At 49.0% G+C, this 16,035-nt stretch overlaps 1 protein-coding gene across 4 annotated transcripts in view; it reads left to right on the forward strand.

The window, feature by feature from the left end:
* TEP1 (telomerase associated protein 1) overlaps positions 1-16,035 on the forward strand; it is a gene marked incomplete at its 5' end in the record, with an annotated part of 51,314 nt that overhangs the window by 28,369 nt on the left and 6,910 nt on the right. For all 4 annotated transcript variants that reach the window (XM_083409830.1, XM_083409831.1, XM_083409832.1 and 1 more), the window contains 19 exons: positions 989-1,081; positions 1,223-1,355; positions 2,726-2,876; positions 3,142-3,281; positions 3,513-3,598; positions 4,199-4,313; positions 4,592-4,817; positions 4,928-5,045; positions 5,351-5,475; positions 6,483-6,582; positions 7,023-7,178; positions 7,770-7,979; positions 10,346-10,499; positions 10,808-11,020; positions 11,911-12,077; positions 12,784-12,900; positions 13,820-13,927; positions 15,022-15,148; positions 15,812-15,879. In XM_083409830.1, coding sequence (XP_083265956.1) covers positions 989-1,081; positions 1,223-1,355; positions 2,726-2,876; positions 3,142-3,281; positions 3,513-3,598; positions 4,199-4,313; positions 4,592-4,817; positions 4,928-5,045; positions 5,351-5,475; positions 6,483-6,582; positions 7,023-7,178; positions 7,770-7,979; positions 10,346-10,499; positions 10,808-11,020; positions 11,911-12,077; positions 12,784-12,900; positions 13,820-13,927; positions 15,022-15,148; positions 15,812-15,879 — 2,607 coding nt within the window. The remainder of the gene's footprint in view (positions 1-988; positions 1,082-1,222; positions 1,356-2,725; positions 2,877-3,141; positions 3,282-3,512; positions 3,599-4,198; positions 4,314-4,591; positions 4,818-4,927; positions 5,046-5,350; positions 5,476-6,482; positions 6,583-7,022; positions 7,179-7,769; positions 7,980-10,345; positions 10,500-10,807; positions 11,021-11,910; positions 12,078-12,783; positions 12,901-13,819; positions 13,928-15,021; positions 15,149-15,811; positions 15,880-16,035) is intronic.

The raw sequence follows: 16,035 nt of genomic DNA on the forward strand, positions 1-16,035 counted from the left end.
TATCAGTTGTAGGATTCCATGTCCAGGGCTGTTCAGCCTTTTCCTTTTGATTAAGTTACTAGTCCTCATGGAACTGAAAACATGTGAGCAATTCCTGGTATGGTTTTGGAAAGAAATGCATGTGTTGGGGTTAAAGAGAAGGAAGGATGCTGTTCTAATGAAAGTCTAGTGCTTGCTTGCTTTCCCCCATGTAACAGGGGTAAAACACATGCAGAATTTCACTCTTTGCACCGTGTTGACTCTTGAGCACCACTTATATCTCAGTGCAGGTTCCAGATCAGCTGTGAAGTGGTTGGTCTTTGCTTGTTGCTCCACCTGTGTTTCTTCCTGATTATTAATGAGAAAGAAGCAGGGAAGAAAAGGAGTGGTTTTCCTGGGCTATTCAGAGCCAGAGGATGGCCTAGTAGTGGCTGGAGAACTACCGAGTCCTGGATTCAAATCCCGACCCTGCCATGTAACTCTCTGGGTGACGTTGGGGCTAGCCACTGTCTCTCCACGAGGATGGTTGCGAGGATAAAAGGGGGCTCCCTGGAGGGATGGTTGGGGTAGAACGTACTAAAATGTTGTGCCCGTGCTTCTCCGCTTTCCACTCCAATGATCAATTACTCCAGTGATTGGAACGTAAATGGCGAGCCTTTTTTAGATTCAAGGGCCGCATCACTACCTGCACAGTCTCCTGGGGGCCCACATGCCACTGGTGGGCGGGGAAAGTGGGCGGAGCAACAGCTGTAAATTTTACATGTTGTATAGTAGGCTGGTTCATTCACACAATCACACGTTCCTTTCTGTAGGCAAACAAAGGGCATTATTGGAGTTGAAGCACACATTTTAGCTAGGCAAAAACAGCCGGAGGGGCTGGTAAAGGCCCCAAGGGATAAATAGAAAGGCTTGGGAGCTGCTTTTGGGGGGGGGGGCTGGGGCCTGAGGTCGTCCCCCTGCCCAAGTAGAGGACGCTTTGAGACTCTTGATTCCGCCTGTTTCCCTACAGATGCGGCTGGTGCTCCTGAAACGAGGCTCCCGGCAACCTCTGTACCTGACCCTGCTGACTCAGGACCTGCGGCTCTTTGCCCTGTATGAGAAGGTGAGGCAGCTGTTGAGATGGATCATGGGTTGGGGAGGAGGAGTGACAAGGCATCGCATGGCTCCAGACCTCAAGGGTCTTTCTGCACAGTTGGATCATCTGTTTCTTCTCCTTCCCCCTCCCCCCCCCCTTATCCACAAGCTCTCGGAGAGGATCCAGAAACTGCCTGTCTCACTTCCTTTGCTGCTGCAGCATCTGCTGGGCTGCCTGGAGCAAGATCATGGGGAGGAGATGGTTTCTGTTGCCCTCGTGTGTCTCTGGGCCAGCAGAGACGGTAAGTCCCACGCGATGGGGAAATTCAACGTTGACATTGGGCACAGACCAGAGCCTATTGGGCCTGTGAGGGCCACACCAGATATCCTTTCCTTGGTGCCATTTGTGATGATTTGTGTTGTGATGGTCTCTGGGTGATTGTCTGCTTTCGATAATTCCTCTACCTGTAAATATTTCAGGGAAGACACATTGATTTGTTTCCACTCTGAAATCCTTCCAACTTTTCAAATACCACAGATGTGACAGGGGAGGGGGTGGGTTATTGTGCTTCTGTTGCACTATAGCACAAGAGTACCCCTCTAGACTTCAGCAATGGATTCACCCTCGTCACCATTTGGCTGGGTTGTCCCAGCCATTCTGGACAGCTTCCAATGCATAATAATAATAATAATAATAATAATAATAATAATAATAATACCTATAACGTTAAAAACTTCCTGATACAGGGCTGCCTTTGGATTTCTTCTAAAGGTTGCATAGTTTTTTGTCTCCTCAACCTCTGATGGGAGGGCGTTCCACAGGGTGGGCACCACTACCCAGAAGGCCCTCTGCCTGGATCCCTGTAACTTCACTTCTCGCAGTGAGGCAACCGCCAGAAGGCCCTCAGAGCTGGACCTCAGTGTCCAGGCTTGGGAAGCAATGTAGAATGACAAACAAAAGCAGGATGATGTTTGGACGGTCCGCCGTAAATCACCACTAATGCACTATTATCAGCAAAATCCACCCGCAACACACCCACACCCACCCAAACCAGTCGGCAGGGCCTTACTGTGATGTATCTGAGGCAGAGATGGCCAGTGTTTCTGATTATATTTATCTGATGGCCTGCCTTCCAGTTAAATAATTCTCAGAGTAGCTTACAGGCTACATAGTCCTCTGGTTGATGCATGAGGCCAGGCCATGTTTCTCTTCAGCTCTACAACCCCAGAGTAGGCAACGTCCAGTTGGATCTGAGTGTTCCTTCTGTCAGGGAGGGGAGAAGCCTGGTCCCTCCTACAGCTGTGTCTCTCACTGATAGGTAAGGGGCAGGCTGATCTTCCCCCTTATCCCCACTAACTAAAAAATGGTTTTTTGGGGAGGCTTGGATACAATGTCATAGAATTGTAGAGTTGAGAAGGGACTCTGATGGTCACCTAGCGTGACCCCCAGCAATGTAGGAATATGCAGCTGTCTCATGCGGGGATCGAACTTGCAACCTTGGCATTACCAGCACCATGCTTTAACCAACTGAGCTATTCAGGTTCCAGTGGCACTTGATCTACATCAGGCCAGTTGTTGGGGGATGCTGGGAATCATAGCCCTGGAGGGCGCAGATTCCCCCGCCCCTGGGCCTACTCTTAGATAGATGACTGTGGTCGTGATCCTCTGCAGGTCTAATGGAGCGAGATCTCTACACCATCCTTGCTGACTTGAAGGACCTGAATGGGACTGACTTCACCATGGAACACGCCATCTGTGTCGAAAGACAAGCCAGGAGCCATCCCATGGCCCCCTTCTTTGACTTCCTGCGGAGCCTGAGGGGGTGAGTAGCGATATTAAATTCCCCAGAATAATCTTTTGGAGAATATTCTCGAGAAATGGATGCTTCTTTGAGGGGTGGGATAACAACAACAACAACAACAAATTTATTATTATTATTATTATTATTATTATTATTATTATTCCTGTCATTGGGGAGTTGCGACTTGGGCTCCCATCCTTGGCCCTATGTAGTTTTTGAGAGCAAAAAATCCTGGTTCTGTTTTTGGGGAGCACTGGGTTTATCACTCTCTGCTGTCACCCCACAGCTTGCTTGGGGCATGTGGCTCCCCCTCAGGGCCTTCAGGCTCTCGGCTGCATCTCTCCAGCGCCCCCTTGCGGATGGCAGTAGAACGGCGCTATCTGAAGAATTCAGGCTTGGACTACACAGCTCATATGCTCTTGGCAGGTAACCCTTCTCACCTTTTTGGTACTATGGAATTATTGGTTTTTGGCTGTTTCTTTCTTTTTTTAATCAGTGGGTTGAAATGTGCCACCTTTCAGCAGACCTTGGTAGTACTCCAACCAATCTCTAGGTCGCAGCCGGCTCAATAGGTCAGCAAGGGGTGTTGCAGTTCAGCCAAGTGGCCTGTAGTGGGCGCTAATAGAGCTGTTGTCTCGGATCTCTTTTTTCTTACAGCTCATTGGTGGAAACTGGTAGGCTTGGATGATTCCTGGAACCAGAACTGTGAGGCAGAGGCTTTGATGGCCCTTCCCTATCACATGGTAAGTGACGACTCTGCTAGCCATTGACGACTGGGGAACTAGGAGGCCATGTTGAATAATATTGAGACTGGAGAAGCCAGTATAAGTTGCATTTTCAGCTGAATTTAGGGAAGCCACTTGAAGCATCTGCTGTGTTGAGCTATTTCATTGATGCTTTTGTTTGATTTTCTCATTGGAAACAGCTCAAAGTCTGTAAATATTGATAATAAACCTGATTTGCAATGGGAGTTGAATGATTTTGATTGCAGCTGTAGATCTCAAGATTGGGGAGGTGGGGTGGAGAGACTTGAGAATAGAGCTGTTGTATGGAGGTGTGGATCTGAACTGTATCCTTCAGCGAAATGAACATCCTCCCGTTTATTTATCAAAATTATTTGTATGCCACCCTCTTGCAAAACCTGAGAGTGGTGTGCGGCAACATAAACCCTTTAAAAGCAATCATCGCTCTCCATTGTGGAAGGAATTTCGGTCCTCAACCTACCTATTCCAGTCACCCAGTCTTTTTAAATGCGGTTATTATTAGCTTAGTGCCTAGCACTGTCAAGTAAATTTGTGATTTCTGCAGATGCCTTCTTAAACCACAACTCTCTCGTCCATTAGGCCCAAAGTGAAAACTTTGAAGTGCTGGGTTCTCTGCTGACGGACCTGAGCTTTGTGAGCGCTCACGTCCGGCTGGGTCTCCTCCACAGCCTCTCTGAGGCCTACGCACTCTATGGTGAGCCACTGATGCCCCTTAGTGGCTGGAATGGGGGTAGCAGTTCATAAGGTGCCATTGCCCCCTGTTGGATTAGAGGTGTGGAGACTAATCTGCTCTCTTCCTGACCGAGATGAGAAATTTGCAGGCTGGGTATTGGCAAAGCTGCTCCTGGCCTGGTCCAGAATGCAAGGCAGCACTGTGGAAACGCAAAGGGTCATTTCAGGTCAGATGGACATACTGAGATATGAATTCATCCAGTCCGCCTCCGTTGAAAAAGGATTATTTGGCCTTTTCAGAGTCTGCGTCTGACTTGGAGGTCGATGAGACTGTGAGGACCTTCCGGGCCTTCCTGCAAAGAAACATGGGGCTGCTTTCCCAGAATCCTCTGCTGCTTCTGCAGCAGGCAGCCAACGAACCGCACGGCTCGTCGCTGTGTGTTCAGGCTATGAATGAGCTTATTGACAACGGGAGGCCTATCCTGAAATGGGGTAACAAGCCCCAGGAAGCTCAGAAGACCAACAGGTAATTCTGCAAAGTATTTGCTGTACTTCATCGTTTCCTTTTTCTGTAAGACTCATGGATCTTGTTTTGCTTCTCCCCCCCCCCCCGCCCCCCACCTCTGATGCCAACAGCCTTGTCCTGAGCCTGCCTGCCACTCCTTCCTGTGTCTCCATTGCCCCTTCTGGAAAGCTGGCTGCTGTGGGCACTGCTGATGGAATCCTGCACTTCCTGGATGTAGAGACTGGGCAGGTAAAAACCTGGTTTGATGTGTCCCACTTAATAGCTCCCCCTCACATAACACACACCAAGTAGCTGCCAGGCCTAAATTGCCACTTTGTGGAGAACATAAAAACCACCGGTCCATCTTGTCTGCACTTGATGGGCTGCAGTTATTCAGGGCTTCAGACAGTGGCATTCCCAGCCAGGGAATGCTGGGACCGTCTGCATTTTCTACCTGTGAGCCCAGGAGCTTGATTGACTTGTGTGTGTGTGATGGTTTACAAAGACTGTTCTGAAGTTCTGACGTGCCCCACATCCCTTCCCCAAATACCTAGGAACTGAAGTCCTTGCTGAGTGCTTGTGATGGGATCTCAGCCTGTGAGTTCCTGTCGGAGGTAACAGTCTGCCTCGGGGCCTTCAACGGACGCTTGGAGCTGTGGAGCCTGAGGGAAGGGTGCAGGTAAGCCTGTCCAAAATGGTGGTCTGAGATGGCTCCATAGCACAGATGGTGACGGCTGCTCGTTATTTACCTGTGAGGCAAAATGAGCAGCGGTGGTCTGACATGAGGTTGGCTGGAGGGAAATGTCTCCCATGGATTTGTAGTGCTGGAACAGCAGGCAGGGCACCCAGATTGAGATGTTCCTGACAAGGATCTGGCAGTCCACGTACCAATTAATGGCAGACCCAAGAACAATGTATGTTGCAAGTTTCTTCCCTCATGACGTGTGTTTTTCTTTCTGTTATCAACATCCAGATGGTGTTTAAAAACATTCCTGTATACCCAAGGATTTGATGGTGATAATAATGATAATTTTATTATACCCTGCCCACCAGTCTGGGTTTCCCCAGCCACTCTGGGTGGCTCCCAACAGAATATTAAAAACATGATAAGACATCAAACATGAAAATCTTCCCTAAAGAGGGCTTCCTTTAGATGTCTTCTAAAAGTCAGATAGTTGTTTGTTTCTTTGACATCTGATGGGAGGGCATTCCACAGGGTGGGTGCCACTACCAAGAAGGCCCTCTGCCTGGTTCCCTGTAACTTTGCTTCTCACAGTGAGGGAACCGCCAGAAGGCCTTCAAAGCTGGACCTCAGTGTCCAGGCTGAACGATGGGGGTGGAGATGCTCTTTCAGGGATACTGGGCTAAGGCTGCTTAAAATGTATTTATTTTTATTTATTCATTCATTAGAGTGGGATAGAAATTTTGAGGAGAGCATTCCTGGGTCAGGCCCAAGTCCAGCCTCCTGTTCTCCACATTGACCAAATAGATGAATGGCTCTGGGAAGTTTGCAAGCAAGACCTGAGGATAACTGAATCCAAAATGGCCACTGTAGCTAATTTGCTAATTCTTAATTTTTCCAGTATCTTCCGTCCTGCTTCTGGCTTAATGTTGCTTGACTAGCTCAGCTGGGTGCCACCTTTAAGTGACATGTTCTTCTTTCTGTTTTGCTCATGGGATGTTTAGACTCATGGGCACAGATGCCCATAAGACCCAAATCACGGACTGCTGCACCAACGCTGGCTGCAAGCTGCTCGCGACTGTCTCCCTGGATGGCCACCTCAAGGTATTTGCTCTCTTCCAAACTTTTCTTTCCAACTTGTTTGTGTCCCAGCCTTGAGGGGGATGATGGCCATTTTGACAAAGGCCACATGCTAGAGCACTAGTTTGAAAAGTTGAAGAATTCTGGTAACTAGTTTAAGAGTGCTGAGAGTTGTTAGGAGACCCCTATACACCTCACAGAGCTACAATTTCCAGAGTCCCCTGGGAAGGTGGATTGATTGATAAACCACTCTGGGATTGTAGCTCTGCCAGCAGTTTACTTGCATTATCAAGGTATGGATGCGGGGGCAAATTCTTTCATGTGCAAGTGGTTACAGAATGCTTCCTTAAGGGGACAGGGAAAATTTATGGATTGACAGTAGTGACACTTTTATTTTTTAACAGGGAAGGAATCCTTTTAGTATGTAGTAGCGATAACACTTGTTTGTAATTTTCTTTTTTCAGCTCTGGGAATCTACTCATGGTCAGCTGACACATGAACGAGACTGCTTGTGTCCTTTGAACTGTGTGGCCTTTCACCCCGAGGGTCAGTTGGTCGCTACCGGAGGGTGGGACAGAACTGTCACCGTCCTGGATGCTAATGAGATGAGTGTGACCTCGGTGAGGAAGGGGGAAATACTCTAAATATGATTCAGTTGGTTAGGGGTGGGTTAAAGAGATCAAGACAATCAAAACAGAGGGAGCTTTCAGATTTAGTCTATTTCAGAGATGGGAGAATCTGTGATCTTCAGATGTTGCAGAACTCCTATTAACAAAGTCATTTAAATAACACAGCTGGAGTCTGGAGAGAAAAGTCCTGATAACACTTGACTGAGGAAAATGAACAAAGCAGCATATAATTTGAGAAACAGAAAATAGGGAGACATTCAGCCAAATATACAGGGGAAAACTCTCTCAGAACTACACAGCCAATCAGAGCATGTGATACCTCAAATCATACCACTTTGCTAAGCCCCTTCCATACCTGGTTAGCTGTCTTATTGATAACAGAATTAACCTTTAAGTTACAAATTAAAGCATCCCTGCTGTTTCACTTCTGACAACCACAACTCACCTGATCCATTGCCTCTGCTGGCAGAGGGGGCCGATGAGAGTTGCACTCCAGCCACATCTGCAGAGTCACAGGTTCCCCATCTTGATGCACCTCCTACGGAACGGAGCAGCTTTCTTGACTCCACTTTCCCCTTACAGGTGATGAAAGGCCACGATGCCTCCATCCATTCCATTTCCTTCTCCTCGGCTGGAAATGTTTTGGCAGCAGGAACCCTGATGGGATCTGTCCATCTCTGGTCGTGGCAGGAGGCTGTTGTCTTGAAAACATTCTCAAGTCACTCGGGTTGCGTCTCTGTTGCTCTGTTCCTCCCAGGGGGCGAACTGCTCACAGCAGGAGAAGATTGCAAGGTGGTATTATTATTATTATTATTATTATTATTTTGTATTGATTGGGAATCAATTTTGTATTGATTGGGAATGGGTGGAATGTTGGGAAGAAATATACTGAGAGTTGGGTGTATCCCATAGCTGTCAACTTACAGATTTGAAAATAAGGGACCAGCAGCCTCAAAAATAAGGGATCAGCAGCCAAAATAAGGGATTTTGCTTAGTTTGTGAGTTCCATCGGCCCTTCCCCACCCGAGAGGGAGGGAGAGAGATTCTCGCCCATGCCATCCACGAGCCCGGCATGAGGCTGTTGTTGCGCCGCGACGGCCACTGAAGCGCCGCCCTTCTGCATCCCTCCCCATCCCCTCCTCTTCCTCCTCCCTCAGGCCGCCTCCTCAGCCGCCGCTGCCGCCTCCGGCTTCCCCTGGCAGTGAGGCAGAAGTCTCGCAAGAGAGGGGCTGCCTGCTCGCCTGCCACCACCCGTCTCCTTACGACACGCCCCTGAGGGGGGAAAGGGAGAGACGGAGACGCGGCAGCTCGTGCGCACGCACGCTCTCTTGAGGCGGAAGACCCCGAGCCGCTGCTTCCCTCCCGAGCCGGGCGAGCATGAAACCCAGGAAATTTAAGGGACATCATCAGTCCGGGACAGCAGCGGGACACGGCACTGGGATAAGGGAGTTTCCCACCAAATAAGGGACGGTTGACAACTATGGTGTATCCTTTCCAGAATCTTGGGAATTGTAGCTCCATGGCGTGGTCACTCTTAACAAACTACAGTTCTCAGAATACAGTGGTGCCTCGCAAGACGAAAAGAATCCGTTCCGCGAGTCTCTTCGTCTTGTGGTTTTTTTTGTCTTGCGAAGCAAGCCCATTAGCGGATTAGCGCTATTAGTGCTATTAGCGGCTTAGCGGCTATTAAAGGCTTAAGGGATTAGCGGATTAGCTGCTAAAAGGCTATTAGCGGCTATTAAAGGTTTAAGGGATTAGCGGATTGGTGCTAAAAGGCTATTAGCGGCTTAGATCAGCTGTTAAGCGGCTTAGCGAACAGCTGTTAAGCGGCTTAGCGAACAGCTGTTAAGCGGCTTAGGGGCTTGGGAAAAGGGGGGAGGGAAAAAACCCCCAGGAATCGCAAGGCATTTTCGTCTTGCGAAGCAAGCCCATAGCAAATTCGTCCTGCGAAGCACCTCCAAAACGGAACACCCTTTCGTCTAGCGGGTTTTCCGTCTTGCGAGGCATTCGTCTTGCGGGGCACCACTGTACTTCCGGAGGGCAGCAGGGAAGCTAGGACTGTTCATACAAGGTGTGACCCGAAAGTTCGGTGAATGGCCACAGAAGTCAGACAGCGAGAAATATTCGAACTTACAATCAGCATCGGAAACCCACAAAATGCTCACAATTGTGTATGGAGAGGAAGCTGTAACTCGACAGACAGTGTGTGAGTGGTTTAAGCATTTCTATGAAGGGCGGCAAACCATCAAAGATGACCCTCAGTCTGGCAGACCGTCGACGAGCAGAACGCCGGCAAATGTCGACAGAGTTTGTGAGTTATTGATGCGGGATTGACATTTGTCCGTCCAAATGATGGCGAAAGAATTGCTTATTCCACGTGAAATCATCACTGAGGTTACTGAGTTGTCCCACCCTCCATACTCTCCTGATCTGGCCCCACTGGATTTCTTTCTTTTTCCAAAACTGAAATCTGCACTGAAAGGGCACAGATTTTCCAACATTTCACATGTCCAAAGTGCTGTGATGAGGGAACTGAAAGCAGTACGAAAAGAGGACTTCTCCAGAAGCTTCCAACAGTTCTACGGACGTTGTCAACGGAGCATAGTATCAGAGGGGTTCTACATTGAAGGCCTGTAAGGCATGTACATTCAAATATTTCTCGCTGTCTGATTTCTGTGACCATTCACTGAATTTTCCGGTCACACCTTGTAGAATCACAGAATTACGGAGTTGGAAGGGACCCCTGAAGTGTTTAAGTGGGATAATAATGCTTTAAACAGTGTGGATGCGGCCACTGAAGAGAGAGAGTGTGTTAACATTGCAGGAGGGATCTCTTCTCAGTATGATGTGTGCATGTCTTTGTGCCTAGCATAACTGAGTTTGTGCGTTCTGAGTTGCACACTGAGAGCCAGTGTGGTGTAGTGGTTAAGAGTGGTGGACTCGTAATCTGGTGAACTGGGTTCGATTCCCCACTCCTCCACATGCAGCTGCTGGGTGACCTTGGGCTAATCACACTTCTCTGAAGTCTCTCAGCCCCACTCACCTCACAGAGTGTTTGTTGTGGGGGAGGAAGGGAAAGGAGATTGTTAGCCGCTTTGAGACTCCTTCGGGTAGTGATAAAGCGGGATATCAAATCCAAACTCTTCTTCTTCTTGCAGGTCCAACTTTGGGCAGGTCACCAGGGGCAACTGTGGAGTACCTTGCGGTCAGGAGCCTCCTCCCCAGCTTTGTGTACTGCAGCCAATCCCGATTGCAGCCGCTTTGCTGTGGGGCACCATTCGGGAGAACTCCGGGTCTTCACACAACTTTGGCGTACGTTTTGCATTTGTCTCCTTAAGCCATTTGAATCCTCGACGAAACCCTGCGGCCTCCCATATGTTGTTGGATTTCCACTCCCATCAGCCTTGGCAAAAGCAGCCCGGTGGTCAGGCAATATGGGAGGTGCAGTCCAACAACATCTGAAGGGCACCATATTTGCTGTTCCTGGTGTTAATAATAATAATAATGATGATGATGTATATGCTGCCCATCTTACTTGGTTCCCCAGTAAGAATTGCTGCCCAGGTGCAATTCTATCCTGGAGTTCCCAAGTTCTTCCATTTTATTTCTGTCTCTCTTAGATGCTCCACTGCCCCACAGTGGTGCAACGGGGGTTGCTTTCTGTAGCCTGGCCTGGCTGGACAGCCTCCACCTGGTTGGGGGCAGCAGCGACGGGTCCCTGTACGTCACAAACACCTCCCAGTACAGCCGCCTTTGCCTCCGTAAGCTGCAAGGCCACAAAGGAGCCGTGACGGGCCTCGCCGTCTTCGAGAAGCTGGTGGCGTCGGTGTCAGGTGATTTGGAGAAGAAGCCCCTGGTGGGAGGCGTTACGTTGCTTGCCTTTCTCCATCCTTGCCTCTCCTTAGGGCTTCAGCCAGAAGCTGTAGATGAAAGGAAGGGAAAGTTTGCAGGGCTGGATAATGCGGGGGTTAGACGACCTAAGTAGCTTCTCTTTTGCCTTGCAAACTGCATGACAGTGGAAGGAGAGAGGGAAGCTTGTAGTAAGAGGCAGAGCTGATGCGGGCTTTGGGCTTAGGCTCCAGTTATCATGTGGGCCCATTGTGTTTTTCCCCCCGTCTGAAAAACCTTGGTGATCCACTTTCAGTCATTGTAGGTCTATATTGAGTTTAGATGGACCCAATACTCTTGGTAAGAGCTTCCTATCTTCCCTCCTTCCTTTTTTTCTCCCTCTTCCTCTCCCTCTCTCATTGTATTCTGGCTATACCAGCCTACTCGAGAACCACTTGTGTTGAGATTTCTCCAGAGCCTAGGAAGTGATTGGTGCCTCAGAGATGGGTGCCCCTCCCTGGCTTGCTTCTGCACTTTCTAGAGTAGGCCTTCAAAAAGTTGGCTTTCTTTGCTGGCCCAGTGACTTGGCTGGTCATGAAAGTGGAGCAACTTCTATCAGAGCAACTAGGGTCCTGCATTGTCAAAGTCTGTGGGGAGAGCAAGGCCAGAGACCTAGACGGAAGCAGCTTGCTGCAGTCGCCATGTTGTTAGGGGTGTCCATGGCAAAGGAGAAGCTGGCTGCACAGCCCTGTCTTCCATCTGGGTCAGTGAGGACTGAGTAGAGTCCCGAGGGTCAGACATAGAGTCCTGGAGGCCTCCCCTCCTGATCCCTCAGTCTGAGGCATCCATTCTTTCACCAGAATTTCCCCCCTCATATTCTTTTTCTCTTTTCTAGAGGATTTCACTGTCCAGCTGTGGCTTTCAGAGACTCTAAGACCAACGGATCCTGCTCCAGATGCTGACATCCTGCCCCTTGCTGTCCTGCGGGGTCACACCGGGGGGGTTACATGCTGCGCCTTCAGCCTTGACGGCCGCTACCTTGCCACAGGAGGCAAAGACCGGGTAAGGCAGCCTTGTCTTGAGGAGAGGGCTCCTCCACAAGGCCCAGCAGGGGTGGCACAGAGCAGCTTCCTTGATCTTCCCCTTGCAATGCACACCTTTGAATAGATGTTGATATGCGCTCAGAGCATTTGTGAGGCTCAGCTGGCCTAACTAATATCTCAGTGGGCAAGCCTGTGCACCAAACGAGATGCCCCAGAATCCTTTGCAACATACGTCTTGGCAGAGGAGATGCTGTGACAGAGGCTGGAAACCTTTTTCAGCCTGAGGAGCTGCATTGCCTCTGGGGCAACCTTTTGAGGGACCCATGCCAGTAATGTGCAGGGCCAGAAGTAAGCAGATACCAATTTTGCCTCTTGGGCAAGTGTCTGCACCCCACCCCTTCCTACATGCAGGCAAGCAAGCAGCACTATCGGAGTTCAGTGACACACATTCTAGCCAGGCAAAAGTATTCAAGGGACAGTACAGAGCAGGGACATGGAGTGGGAGTGGCCCGAGGAGAGTCCTGAGGGCCACACAGAAAAACCTAGAGGGCCACATTCGGCTTCCAAGCCAGAGGTTGGTCATCCATGTGATATGAAAAGGCAGAAAGTGAAAAAAAAATACTGCTTTTGGAGGCGGAGCAGAGTAAGGAACAGGGCAAAAGACTGGTTAACAAAACGTAGATTCTTATTTTATTTTTTTCACTGTGTTCTGCTCCGGTTTTCAGGCCGTGTTTCTCTGGGATGTCAGGGACCCGTCCCAGAAGACCCCTTCCCTCTGGCACTCCATGCTTTTCTGCCACCAGGACTGGATCTCCTGCTGCGCCTGGGCAGGCCCCATGTTGGTGAGTTTGGACGGCCACTGCACAGAGTGGGTGGGTAGGTGGGCTTTTCATGCACGAAGAATCCCAGAAATGGAGGGGGGAGGACCAAACAGAGCCAGCTTACACCCTTCCCAAAGGGCAGGTCTGGGCACCCACCTATTTAACCTAGCAGCTCTTTGCAGTAGCTCATCCTGCATGCAGTGAGTGGGGAGGAAAGCTAGTGTTTGGGCACAAGGGGAGCTAACAAGCTGCTTTTGGGTTGTCTTGGACTCCCAGCTCTCATCAGTTGCAGCCAGCAGGGCCAATAGTAGACATTTATTATTTGGATTCAAAGGACGGCCCAGTAGGGATGGGAGAAGGCAGGGATTTCAGTTCTGACCTGTATTCATCATACTTGTCACTGTTTCCATTACACTGCAGTTTAGTTTCTGCTAAATGTTACATGTTCTCTGTTAAACATAAATTACAAAACTGTTTACATAACTTACGTAACTTACATTTATTTGAGTGTCAAAATGATGGCAAAAAGTCGTCAATTACATATCCTTTGTGGACTTCCAAACAACGTGAATGAATCCCACAACAGGCAGACATGTGAATTGCAGTATTTGTTCACTTCCTTTTCTACGTTCCTCTGAATTCTCTGGCATCCCCAGGCCTCGGAGCAGGCACCAGTGAAGGGCTCTTGTCAGGGTGTTGGGACGGTGGTAGCTGCCCCAAGGATGCTAGGTGCTGATACTGGCTTTGATGTGTTTGGTACCCTGGTGATAACTTGCCCGCTGATTAATTGGAACATCTGATTCCTCCTGTCATCCTCCAGTGGGGAAACTGAGGTGGTTGGGAGTATCACCCACAGCAGGTCTCCTAAATTTAGCAGCCTCTGGTGTACACCCCAACATTTCTAACTTCCTGCCTGTCCTTTGCATTGTTCCCCAAACAGCTCACTGGCTCCAACGACTGCACTGTCTGCCTCTGGGATCCCAAAACTGGCCAGCGCCTCCAGGAATTCCTGGGCCACCAAAGCCCAGTATGCAGTGTCACAAGTGAGGTAGGCAATAGAATCCTTCTGAGGCTTCGTCCTTCATTTTTCTACCTTGGCCCTAGATGCTTTCCTGAATTCTGCAAAGCACGCTGGATTGGGCTTTGTGGATTCTAAAATGAAGAGGCGGCAAGTCACAGAACATCTTCTTCATCTGCCTGAAATGGCACCTGAGGGGACAAACCAGATGTTGCGTTAAAGACATGTTTGCTTTTAATGTGCATATTTTTCTGGGTGGGGCTGGAGGGAGTTGTACTCCAAAAACTCTGGGGAGCACCAGGGTGGGTGAAGGCTGCAAATAGCAACGGCGGTGGGTGGGAGAAAAACCTATCTAGGTTGCCTTCTCTTCCCCTCCTGAAGAGAATCCCTCCTTTTTTGGAAAATGCCATATTTGCATTGGGAGGAAATTTCCCACAGATACCAGCCACCACAGCGAATCCTTACGTTAAATAGCAAAAACAAAGAATCACTGCTGTACAGGTTAAATCAGAGCATTGGAAGACACCAGGAGCTGGTTTATCTAGTACAGCCCCTGTCAGTGCAGGAATCTCTTGTCCAGCTTACCATGTTGCATAGTTTGGCCTTGAGTGACTTATGGATGCCATTAAAAAAAACCACAGTGCTGTTCCCAGGTCCATTCTAGTCTCCCCAACTCTATTATTGATCTTGTCTCTGTGGCCTATACTGCCTTGGCTCCCCTTTGACACAACCAGTCCTTCAGCCTGGGGTAGAAAAACCCTTTTTTCATCCTGGGGGCCACATTCCTTTCTGGTCAGGCTTCCTGGGGCCACATGCTAGTGGTGGAATGGAGCAACAAATGTAAATTTTCCCCGCACCACGCCCCCTTCTCCATCCATGCAAGCAAGAAGCACTATCAGAGTGCAAGGGCCTGTTCCGTCCAGGAAAAACCAGTTGGGGCAGTGAAGTGAGGGGTGCGGCCTGCAGGGAGGAATCCGACGGCCGAATGCAGCCCCTGGCCCTGAGGTTCCCCATCCCTGATTAACTCTGTGCATGGAACGCTTGTTGCAGTCATTCTCTGGATAAATATGCATGGCCTTGGTTCATCCCTTGTTGACCACTACTCTTTCTGGTTCCTGTGACAGAAAGAACATGTCTTCTCCGTGGGCAGGGATGGGATGCTGGTGGCGTGGAACCGACAGGGGCTGGAGATGACTCGCTTCCTGGCTCACCCTGACCGGGCCAACCACTGTTCAGGCTTCAGAGAGCCACGTAAGATACTTCAGCCACCCCTTTTTGAAAATCTGGGGAAGGGAAATGAGCTCTGAAATTCTGGTCTCCATTACTTGACCGTATGATACAAATGAATCCATGTGCATATTTGCATTTATTCTCGATGAGCATATGGTTAAGGTTCACATGAATATGTAGAAGCTTGAATGCTCAGATTGTTCACTGTCCAAGTAAGGTATTGCAAGCAGCCCTTTCAAGACTGTAGATCTGAGCTGCCTAGCAAATTTTGAACTTGGTAATGTAAGAATACCCAAGGTCTGACAGGGGGCTGTGGGTAGCTGAGCAGTTTGGCCTCTCTGAAGAAGCTTAGCTTAATTACGTGACTGAAATCCTTTCTTTGGTTCCTGTAAAGTCACCTCCCTGTGAGAAAGTTGGCTGTTTTATTTGCCAGTTAGATGAGGAAGATTTTAGCGAATGTGTAAATAATAATAATTTTATTATTGGTCAGATATGATTTTATAAATAGCCATAATTAAAGAAAAAAAATGTGAAAACAGATTTTCAAAGTGGGAAAGTATTGCCCTTAAAGTTGGGGAGTGAGGGGTATTGTCACTTGGAACAGCTGACCTGCTTTTTGCCCTCTACCCTGCCTTCATAAGCATTCTGTTAGTACATTTCTTTTTCTTTTTTTCCTTTTCACAGGGGAAAAAGAGTTTATTTTGGCTGTAGCTGGCGGTGATGGCACAGTGAAGCTTTGGAAGCCCCTGAAGGTGAGAGATGGGAGGAGTCTGTGTGTGTGTGTGTGTGTGTGTAGATTTGATGTACTAAACATTCACCAACCTTGTTCTCTCCAGATATTTAGACTACAACTCCCACCAGCCCCTAGCCAGTGCCCTGTGCTATCTGATGGGAGCTGTAGTCCAGAA

This window comes from Podarcis tiliguerta, assembly GCF_965153285.1.
Source record: "Podarcis tiliguerta genome assembly, chromosome: 13".
Lineage (NCBI taxonomy): Eukaryota > Metazoa > Chordata > Lepidosauria > Squamata > Lacertidae > Podarcis > Podarcis tiliguerta.